The sequence below is a fragment of the Periophthalmus magnuspinnatus genome, chromosome 23 (assembly GCF_009829125.3).
Source record: "Periophthalmus magnuspinnatus isolate fPerMag1 chromosome 23, fPerMag1.2.pri, whole genome shotgun sequence".
Taxonomy (NCBI): Eukaryota; Metazoa; Chordata; class Actinopteri; order Gobiiformes; family Gobiidae; genus Periophthalmus; species Periophthalmus magnuspinnatus.
In genome coordinates, this window is record NC_047148.1 from 16123346 (window position 1) to 16134960 (window position 11615).

The window sequence follows — 11615 nt, forward strand, 5'->3', positions numbered from 1 at the left end:
CCAGACACACGGCCGCGCATCTCAATCGCACACCATGCCAACTTTTTAGAACTTTGAACTTCCTTTTGACCTTTGACCCTGGGGCCCCTCAGTGATCCCCAGCAATAGGACACACCATGGAACTGGGAAGGCTTCATCTAAACCTGAAGACACTTCTCCTCACAACTATGATGTTCAAATGGGGTGAGTAGAGGCATTCAATAAAAAATATTCATATCATATCTATAATCATTTATCAAACCACATTTATTATGGACGATGTCATAGCAACAAGATAAATTAAAGTATTTTCTATTACACATTCTTGGAGGGCAGATCTGGGAACTCTTACTTGTTATTGAGGGTGCAGGTAGGAATGCCTTTCAGAGATGCTCCATGAGTGGGGCACAAGTGGTGTTTGGGCGGTGCTTGTATTGTCCCTCTTTTTACTACGTCAGGACCTCAGAAAGACAACAACTAGTGAGTGATTTATCCTTTGTCGTTTTAACAATGATGTGCCCTGTGTTTAGTATCTTTGGCTATATATGCATAACTCTTTGGTATAAGTAAGGGTAATGCAATTGAGATGTGACGTTTGTGTGGCTGGATTAAAAATTACACGTCTAAATTGTTAATAATAAAGATTGTAATTGTATTGCTTGTATCTAGTGGGGTATGTCAGATTTGCCACATGACTGGTTCACAATCAGGGGGTGGTCTTCAGTCATGCATGCATACAAAACACTGGAAGAGGAGAGCACTCAGTGATATCTGTGTGAAAAGAACTCGGCAAGTTATGAAGTTTTAGCAAACCATCAGCCATGACGCAAATGTCTAATGGCAGATATAAACATGAAACATAACTTTGTAAAGGGCATAATCAGTTGTCAGATGTATCCTGACTTCGCCCCTAAGCACATGGGACGTCCTGCTGCGACTTCATTAAACCAAGTTGAGTCAGGTGAATGGGACATCTGCTTTTCAGTCTGATCTGCTCCATCTCACGTGAGGTCTTCAAGTGTCTGTGGAGCTAGGATCAACTATGAGTAAATGTGTGGCAGATTATAGACAGGCTCTCACTCTATATCTTTGCTCTGTAGTAAAAATATAGTAAAAATGGTCTGGGCTCCAATTTTATATGGCATAAATTGTTATTTCCTATAGGCCTATAAATATTTATTTGAAGGGGTAGATTTTTTTTTATGTCAATTAATTCTTGGTTACTCACGTATACCAAAACCTTTTCATACAGTTTTTTTTTTTTTTTTTTTTTTTTTTTTTGTGATAGTTGTCAAGTAGACTATACTGTTTATACTATAACAATATTACAAGTTATCAATATCTGTATAGGCAGTCTGATAATGTTTTTTGTGTGTCCAATTTTTATAAAACAGATTTTCAGAAAATTACATTCATTCAAATAATCAGTTGTAAAATCAGTTTGAGAGAGTGAGCCACTGACAGTTAAATGAACAGTAAGAGCCATTGTATTAAATGTCCAAACCTAATCAAATGTCTGCCTTTAGTTTAAGCTAATTTGACAGTGCCAGTGGCAGATAGTGAAAGAACTATACATGAGGACATTATAGGGACACATGCTTGAGGTTGAAGCTTAAAGTGTAATCTGCGTAGGTATCCTGTCACCAGATTATAAGTGCAATGGGATTGGCCCAGTGAAGGCAGAGGATTACTATACTGTGGTTCTTTAGGTCGGGAGAGGGGGCATCGAACCTGTGGGTGAAAGAGGGGGTGGGAAAGTTAAGGAAGAGTATAGAGGGGATAAGACATTCTTAAGACCATGCCTGTAAACAACAAAGGTATGTTCGATCAGACAGTAAAGTGTGTTTAAAGACTGTAAATTGTGTTTTGATAACTTTGGATGTCCCACTCCTCTGGATAATTTTCACCAAATCTGTCTCCTTCAGCAATCTGATAGTTTGTGAGTTTTAGGGATTTTGTTATCACTATGCAAAAGCATAACAAAAATGGCAAGGGTGTCACTGATTTTTTTTTATCTGGCTGTCAAAACTAAATTTTCCAGAACGTTTTGAAAAACATTTCTTTCCTCCCCGTATGAACATTAGTCCCACTGTGACATACATAGATATAGATATATATTGTCACACCATAGTCAACTTTTAAGTTAAGTTTCTTATCAAGCAAGCAGTGGGTCAGCTCATCTCAGAAGTGGCATGTTTGTCACCTCAGTAGTGGCATGTTTGTCCTGCCCTTCTCACTTTGAGGACAGTTTCTAATTCAGAAACACTTGTGCCACCTGCTCCTGCTCTGTCTGCAGGTGGCTCGCACTCAAGGCTGTGGAGAGTAATCTCTACAGTTCAAACATAGTTAGTGTCCACAGTAAACTCAGAGAGAAGTCTCCAGCACAATTGAAAATGACAAGTGCCTTCTGTTTGAGCAGCAACACAATCACACTTGACTCTAACCCTAACCCCATTTGGCACATGAGTCTGGGATCAGCCCTAAAGCATCAAGGAAGCGTGGGCTTTAAATATTGGCTAATAAAATGGGCAAATATTGGGCTATTTGATTGTGTTTTGATAAGAGCTAATGAATGAATGAATTAATGAATTACTCTATACTTCAAACTTCTCAGGAACTCTATGAATCACAGGTGGTTGCATTCTACTCTCCATAAAAGACCAACTAACAGGCTGCGCGCTGATGCGTAAATCAAAATATAAGCACCCTTAATTAAGACTGCCATACTGTTATTATATATTTCAATATGATCATAGTAGCTTACACACTGCCCTGCTCTACTTATTGTACAGTTGATCCATTGTTTGACACCAGGCAGTAAGCTCATGTGATTTAGTTCAAATTGTACCTGCACATATTTCTTTCTACTTCTACAAAAGATGTCGCCCTATTCAACCCACATGACGTATAGTGGAACGATCATGTCTCAATGTTCCAAAAACTGTACATTATAACCCACTGAACTAGCTGAGTAAGTGACTTTCATTCATGTATTAATTTATGATGATGATGATAGAAATTGATATTTAGACAGTACAATTATATCATGTGCAAGGAAGGTGTAAAATGAAGTTTAGACACTACTTTCTGTACAGTAAACTGCTATTTTGAGCCTAACCCCCTCTCACCCTCATTTCTTCGGCCTCACTGAGCATGTGGAACCAGTGCCCTGATCAAAGTTTGGGGTCTGGGGGCAGCGGCATGTGCTCATTCTGACCATTGTTGGAACTGGCCTAATAAAAAGGAATGTGAACTGATTCTAGAGTAGAGTGGTCAAGCTCTATGAGTTTGTACCAGGGGATCGTGTATGCAAATCCCAGTTTAAGACCCCCACCCCCTCTCCCCCATATGTGCAGTTATAGGGGTTACAGTGGTTATTTACACACAGTGCACTCATTGTGATCCAGGGCGACTAGATAAACAAGACTTCTGACCAAGTTCTAAGGCCCATACGCAAAGCTCATCTACACATTTTACTCATAATTCCACATTTCTAACAAGGCTGTTATCTCTGTAGTGCTACCCACACTAATGTCAAGAACAGCGACAATCTGTTTATTTAAATGATTAACCTAAGTGAGTTTTGTCATGTTGTTTATAGAGAACATAACAGTTGAAAATCTTAGGGAACAAATATGTTATAGCCAGGTCGTTACAGAGTTCATTTACCAGCCTGGATAAGTCTTGTTTTGTTGTGTGCTCAGTGGTAAAGCCTGAGTGAGTTAAACAGATTATCTCTTTACAATTCAATCTGGCACTGTGTATTGTTTTAATAATGAGAAATTTGTGGAAAAGCCAAGTTAAACCCCAATAAACTAGGTTATAAAAGGTCAAATCTATAAATATAAATGACACTAACTCACTGTAATTCACTGTTAATTTGAATTTTAGACAGATCATTATGACTGATCTATGTGTGTCTAGCACTGACACAGTTTGCATGTAACTACCTACTACTAAAACCATAACCTTTCATGTGTTCTCTCCACAGGGATCCTGTGCACGGCTACATCAGACAAATGCCTTTCTGCCCCATGTCAAAATGGCGCCACCTGTGTGGACACTATGGACGACTACGCATGCATCTGTGCCAGAGACGGGGTGCGCTACATGGGGAAGCACTGTGACGAGCTCTATGATGCCTGCTCCTTTGCTCCATGTGACAACTGCCTAAGCACTCTGGGCAGCGCAGAATACCACTGCATCTGCCCTGATGGTCTGACCGGAGATAACTGCACTGAGGAGGTGGATGAGTGCCTGAGTAACCCCTGCTCTGCCCCACACTCTCTCTGTGTAGACCAGTTAAATGGGTACTTCTGCAGGTGTCCGGAGGGCTACGGAGGGCGCGACTGTAGGACACATGTGACAGACTGCATAGATGAACCCTGTAGGAACAATGGGACGTGTTTACTGAGGCCAGAGGGTTTTGAGTGCCACTGCACCCCTGGATATGAAGGCAGCACCTGTGAGGAAAATGTGAATGAGTGTGCATCTGAGCCATGCCAAAATGGAGCCATTTGTCTGGACGGAATAGCAGAGTTTCATTGCTTTTGTGTGCCTGGTTTTCAAGGATATAACTGTGAGATTGACATAAATGAGTGTGCATCGCGGCCCTGTGAGAACAACGCCACCTGTATCAATGAAAAGGACCACTATGAGTGCGAGTGCCTGGATGGATTTGCAGGTAGTTCACCGCAACTAAAGGTTCTGGTGTGTTTGTCTCCATGGAAAATGTTATTGCGTTTTTTTTAGAATGTTCCAGGGTACTATGGAATAAAACTTAATAAAACTAGGCCTATATGCATGGAGACAAGCAAGATACAAGTCAAATCTATGGAAAGGCGCTCACAGTAAAAATGCATGTTTTGTACTGTGTTTTTGAGTGATAAAACATAAAACACAGGTAATGAAATGAATGAAAGTTCTAACATCTCCATGGAGAAGAACAGTTGGCTGTTGTCACTAGAAAAGTTTGCCTCACATACTATGCTCGCTACTCCACCTACCACTCTCAACTATGTCATAATTATGTTCTTGTTGGGATGCAATCAGTCAAATTATTACTGGAGGTGTGTTAAACCTGCTTTGTTTGTTTTGTTTGTGTTGTGTTTGTTCCTGATAAAAAAGACACTATTTTAGTAAGACGCTTTTGGATGCCAGGTGTCTTATCTTGACCACCGATAGTGTTCCATCTTGGTATTCTCACAGTCCCCTCTGCTTAGTGTCAGTGACTTCTATAAGGGTTAACAGGTCAGCATTCCTGAACTACACATTTAACTTTACTGATATCTGTGACTAAAATAGTGAGTGGTTTCTTTCTAGGCATGGGAAACTACTTGATAATTCGAAAATATTTATTTACTGATTTGTCTCAACAGGTGTGAACTGTGAGGTAGAGATAGATGAGTGTGAATCGACCCCCTGCAGAAATGGTGCCACTTGTCACGATCTTATCGGCATGTACTCTTGTGAATGTCTGCCCGGGTTTGATGGCATTGACTGTGAGATCAACCTGGACGAATGCGAGAGTCAGCCCTGTCAGAATGGAGCCATTTGCCACGACATGATTAACAGGTCATTCTCATACACCTCAAGATTTTGTTAAATTTTTTATTCATATTTTTGTATTGCTGTAATTTTGTTACACTGAAAATGGATATAGTAGAGGTAAGTAATAATAATGCAGTAGCCTACACACAAAGAGGACATTGCACTCTGAGTCAGTTTTTGTTTCATGTATACAGGCTCAGTAGTTAAAATTATATTAACCAAATTTTCAATATGGCAGTTAAAAGGTAAATTCTACCATAGAATTGTGACCTGTCCTCCAGCCTCGTTTCAAACTATGGGTATTCAAGAATGCTGTGAACCCATCCTGTCCCTTCAACCATCAAACCATCAGCACTCACACACTACTTTACTATATCCAGAGGTTTCAGAATGATAAAGAATAACGACTGATGCCAAGGAGATGAACAATTCAAATATTATGTCTTTTGAAAAAGAAAAATGTTACATATAACAGGAAGTTGAAACCTGTGAATAGGAAAGGTGGGTCTTGCCCAAGGACCCACCAGCAGTATGTGCTAGTCAAACCACTAACTTTTTGGTTTGTGTGTGAATGCTCAAGCCACTGAGCCAATGCTGTCCACATTTTTTAAAGTGTTCCTTTGTTTTCTCTGTTTCTTGCAGTTACGCCTGTGACTGTACTGACACTGGATTTGAGGGGGATTACTGTGAGATGGACATCCCTGAGTGTGCATCAAACCCCTGCCAACATGGAGCCACTTGTCAGGAGCAAGTCAAAGGGTACACCTGCATCTGTTGGCCAGGTATACAGGCTTTTGAGGGCTTACGAGAGAAAAAATAATCATATGTTTATTTTTCATGTTTGTTTTGATATTATTTATGTTTTTTTAGGTTATGAGGGGGCCAACTGTGAAGTGGACATAGATGAGTGTGCGGAGCAGCCATGTGAAAATGGCGGGGAGTGCTTTGAGCGCTCAAACCCGTCTCATTGGGAGATGGACTGGGAGCTGAGTTTTGCAGATGCATCTGGATATGTTTGCCAGTGTCAGCCAGGATTTGCAGGTATAAGATCAAAGTGTTGCATTTGAGTTTCATTTCTAAGTGAGGCTTTAACATTCTGGTGTCTTTCACAGGCGAGAGCTGTTCTGTAAACATCAATGAGTGCGAATCTGAGCCCTGTCAGAATGGAGGAGCGTGTTTGGACCAAGTCAATGGCTACACCTGCACCTGTGCTCCTGGGTTTTTAGGTAAAAACATGATTTAAAGCAGGAGATATACAATGTGTTGTTTTTTTCTGTTATAATACCTTTTGCTGTTTTAACTTTTACCTAGAAGTTTCTGGAAAGTATTGTAAAAGAAAAATATAAAATCTGTCGACTGGACACAAAGTTAGATTACTGGTGGACACTGCCTTATATCTATCTGATTGGTAGCTATAAAACATAAGGCAGTGTCCACCAGTAATCTGACCAGAAGCTTAGATGAGCAGCGAAACGTCTTCACTCCTACATATTTGTGTCCAGTTGGTAGATTTTATATTTTTGTTTTATTATGGATCCGACCTGGACAACTGTTGTATTGTGATTGTAATTAATAATCTAAATAACTGCAGCCTTTCCAGCTTTTGAATTGTGCCCGCTCACGTCGCATATTTGATTCAGTTGCAAATATATTATGTGGCCCTAATTCTTTGCATAATTCACTAATCTCTTTATACTCACTATATTCTTTTACAGGTCTTCAATGTGAGGTTAATATTAATGAGTGTGAGAGCCAGCCCTGTCAGAATGGAGGCTGGTGCGAAGATGGCCGAGCGTCCTACACCTGCCACTGCCCTGACGAGGAGCCTGGCCAGCTGCCCTGGGGAGGAGAACACTGCCACGTCCAGCTACGTGGATGTCTTCAGCACCAGTGTCAGAATGGCGCTACCTGTAAGCCATGGCTGGATGGTGAGGAGCATGTGCACACCTGTCTTTGTCCACATGGCTTCTATGACCAGCACTGCTCTACCAGGACCACCTTCTCCTTCTCCAGCCCAGGCCTCATTCACCTCGAGCTGCATCTGGAGGAGAGGGAGAGGAGGGAGGTGGAGCATCTGAGTCATCATGGGATTGGAGTACAGCTGCGGTTCAGGACTACCTTACCCAACATGCTCTTATTCTTCAGAGGGGATGAGGAAAACTACTTGCTCTTGGAGATAGTTAACGGTGGTCTTCATGCCAAAGCTTTTTCTGAGGACTCTGAGCTGGATGTAACATTTTCTGGGCTGGTCAGTGATGGAGATTGGAGGGACGCCCATGTCATTTTAGATGACCAGGGTTTAGTCCTGATTGTCAAAGGCCTGGGATGTGACCGAGACGGATGCAAAGTTATCGATGATGGAGCAGATGAACCACACTTTGAGCCCTCTTCAGCATTTTCTCATGTTTATGTGGGCGGGGTCCCTGCAGAGCTTCTGGACACAACTGTTGCCAAGACATCTTTTATTGGATGTATGGAGGATTTGATGATTGACTCTAAAGCCATTCTGCCGCAAAGTCTCCCGGACAACCAGGACGTTGAGCTGGGCTGCAGTAAGACCGCGTGGTGCGAGTCTGACCCTTGTAGTGCCCATGGACAATGTGTGGACATGTGGACCAGCTACTACTGTGACTGCCACAGGCCATACTATGGAGACAGCTGCTCTGAAGGTAATGTCATCACAGATTCACGTATGCCAGTTAATTACATATTTACATAATAATATAATACTTAACAAGATTTTGCTGTCTTTTCTGCAGAATACCCCTCATGGACCTACAGTCATGAGCACACTCTAAGTTTCAGTGCATATGAGATTGGTAAGAACCATGGCAGCAGTTTCAATGTCTCCTTTTTCCTGAGGTCCTTAAAGCCAAATGGACTTCTGCTCCAACTGAGGAGACCCTCCCAACAGAACGGGGGAGAGGTGTATTTCTCTGTTTACCTGGGCATGGGTCGGGTATTTGTCAGCTCTCTGTCTAACAGCACCCCTCTGACTGCGCCTATATTTGTGACAACTGGGGAGAAGCAGTTTTTACATGTTAATGTGCAGCAGAGTAAGGTTATCTTTGAGCATGCAGGCCTACGTTACAGCATTGGAAACATCCCTGAGGTCAACATCAATGAAGGAGACTGGGCCTATGTAGGAGGACTCCCTGAACTTTGGAGCTCAAACAAATGGGGCGGACATTACAAAGGATGCCTGCAGGACCTACGTTTGGGCTCTTTTCATCTAGAAGTGGGAGAGTGGAAAAACCCCAACCAAGAGGATGTGTACATATCAAACAGCAATAAAAATATAAAAGAAGGATGTGTCAGCGATGACACATGCAAGGTATATACTGTAGTTTGAGCTTTAATATTCATATTTCAGTGTAAATTACATTTGTATTATAAGATTAGTTTTATATTCAGTATTATATAATTACCATTACTTTCTCTTTCAGGCAAAGCCATGTCATAATGGTGGCAAATGCACCATCTCATTCAATGATTTTACTTGCTTATGCCCAGAGGAGTACAAGGGCAAGTCTTGTGAAACCCGAGTGTGGTGTGTAAGTGGTCCCTGTGTCAATGGTGGTCACTGTGTGGACCTTCCAGATGGATATGAATGTAAGTCATCTTTTTTTTTTTTTAAATTATCAGAAAATGTCAGAAAATGTCTACTATTTTGTTGTACATTGTTCTCATACTGTCTTTCAACATGTTGTTTATTAGGTGTGTACAATGCTACATTTGAGAACAATGCAGTGCAGTACAGTGCAGGTGGATCCTTGGCTGAGCCTGTTTCCAGTATCTACATTGAGTTTAGGACTCGCTCAGAAAACGCAGTCCTGTTGCGTGCTGCTCGAGGTGGGGACATGCTTATGGTTGGTGTGCTGGACTCTTCGGTGCGGTTGGAGATCCAGATCGGGAACACGGTGGAGGCTTTGATTCTGTCGGGACTGCGACGTGTAGATGATGGACACTGGCACAGAGTGAACATTTCAATGTCAGATCAAAAAAGGAAAGTCTCCCCATGGGTCATCACTGTGGATGGCATCACAGACACCAGCAGCTCCCCAGAGGTGACAGGGCGCCTCTACTTCCTCAACCACAAGAGCACCACTCTAGCTATAGCTCAGAGCTTTACTGGATGTATGGGAGCTATACGAGTCGGTGGAGTCCATCTTCCCTTTGTAGATGATTACAGAGCTCCTCAGCCATCCCAGTTTCATTTAGTGGGGAAACCAAAGATTCACTTGGGCTGCACTAGTGCTCCAGTGTGTGACTCAGACCCCTGTCTCAATGGCGGCACTTGTCAGGACCTCTTTAATAAGTTTGGCTGCGTGTGTGACTCTGGTTGGGAGGGGGAGCGGTGCGAGCGGGACACTGATGACTGTGTGTCTCAGCCCTGCATTCATGGGAGCTGCATAGACTACTTAGCTGGATTTGAGTGCCAGTGTCACCTGGGATACGCCGGCAGACTTTGTGACCAAGACGTAGATGAATGTGAACATCACGCCTGTCAGCACGGTGGCACATGTCAGGACGGTCCAAACATGTACACCTGCGTATGTCCCCATGACTACAGTGGCCCCCTCTGCCAGTGAGCTAAGTCTATTACTTAAATACATAAAAAAAAATCATGCAGCAGTATCTGTAATAATTATATTATGATATGTTTCTCACCAGATGGAGTTATCCTCCACAGCAGTGTGATCATGATGTCCGTTGCTTAAATGATGGCATTTGTCATGATGGTCTGTGGGGTGCTAACTGTACCTGTATGCCAGGTTTTACAGGCCACAGGTAAGATTATGATGTGGTAAACTAATTTAAAATAATGATTTTCAGAGCATTGCTTTTACCAATTTTTAAATTTCCAAATCAATGGCTGATAAGCTTTGCCCTTTGATATTTTGAGGCTAATAAGCAGGGAAGCCCTATTTCACTTTTTCACTACCTACAAGAGAGCAGTGTAGTCATAGTTTGTGCTGTGCTCTCAGTCTCACAAAGTAATCAAATAGACCTTCATGTGTTTCCTTCAGTCATGTGGTCAGCCCAAACAAAATATCAATCCATCCCTATTGATTATTCATGGATATCATTAGAGCACACTTGAACATGTTCTGTCCTGTAGGTGTGAAATGGAAATAAATGAATGTGAGTCAAATCCATGTCGAAATGGGGGTTCGTGTTTGGATCATTTCAACATGTTTGTCTGTGAATGTCCACCTGGTTTTAGTGGACCAACTTGTGACACAAATGTAAGTATTATTATCTTGACCAGTTGCTTTTGATAATTTCCTTAAAATATTATGATTTTTTTTCTTCCCTTCAGAAACTGGCTCACAAACAGGGCATTCCATGGCTGCTGGTGGCCATCCCACTGCTCTGCCTGTGTGTTCTGATTGTAATTATTGGGCTGACATTTATGGTGCTGACAGCGAGGAAGAAGCGTCAGTCAGAGGGAGCTTACAGCCCCAGTGCCCAGGAGTTAGCCGGAGCCCGTCTTGAGATGGGCAGCATGCTCAAAGTGCCCCCAGAGGAGAGGCTTATTTAAGAGACTGCGGTGTGAACACCGCTGAGCAGGTGCACAGGACTGGGACTCAATGCGCCTCTCATATTTGTTGTATTATACACCCCCTTGTGGTGAGCACAGGTACTCATCCACTGGTGCTACTGCCATGACATTTGGCTTTCTAGGAAATACTCTGAATGTTTGAGGAAAATATTGTGTCCTTGCAAAGATGACTCAAGGAGAGGAAATGCCAGGCTACTGTCAACAGGACTTGACATTATTTTTGTACCATTTATTTTACTGAACTGTTAATTCTAAACTTGGTTCTGAAGCAAACATGCTCATTCATATATATATATATATATATATATATATATATATATATATATATATATATATATATATATATATACTCAGATTATTTTAAAGTAAATAAAATATGTATTACTATTGTAAATACATTAGACTACTAAGGTGTGCACTGCAGTATAATCATGGTTTATTGTACATGGACTTTTTTTTTTTAAATAATAAAGCTGTGAACTGCCAAATGATCAGGTGTCATCAGTAGATGGCTATTATG

The 11615-nt window shown here is 41.7% G+C and overlaps 1 protein-coding gene across 1 annotated transcript; it reads left to right on the forward strand.

Moving 5' to 3' along the window:
• Positions 1 to 116: 116 nt before the first annotated feature.
• Positions 117 to 11196, forward strand: crb2a (crumbs cell polarity complex component 2a). The gene is made up of 13 exons (XM_033990273.2): positions 117 to 183; positions 3971 to 4663; positions 5358 to 5553; positions 6172 to 6311; positions 6400 to 6570; positions 6642 to 6755; positions 7245 to 8198; positions 8289 to 8863; positions 8976 to 9141; positions 9247 to 10117; positions 10204 to 10320; positions 10652 to 10778; positions 10853 to 11196. Exons 1-13 carry the CDS (start codon positions 117 to 119, stop codon positions 11072 to 11074), a joined length of 4413 nt encoding a protein of 1470 aa, XP_033846164.1. The 3' UTR covers positions 11075 to 11196.
• The last annotated feature ends 419 nt before the right edge of the window (positions 11197 to 11615 follow it).

What these genes read in the sequence shown, in the direction of transcription:
- crb2a (XM_033990273.2), top strand. Translation starts at nt 117, where the DNA reads ATGGAACTGGGAAGGCTTCATCTAAACCTGAAGACACTTCTCCTCACA. An exon ending in GTGCCTGGATGGATTTGCAG is followed by an intron (nt 4,664 to 5,357) that starts GTAGTTCACCGC and finishes TTGTCTCAACAG; the next exon opens with GTGTGAACTGTGAGGTAGAG. An exon ending in GACCAACTTGTGACACAAAT is followed by an intron (nt 10,779 to 10,852) that starts GTAAGTATTATT and finishes TCTTCCCTTCAG; the next exon opens with AAACTGGCTCACAAACAGGG.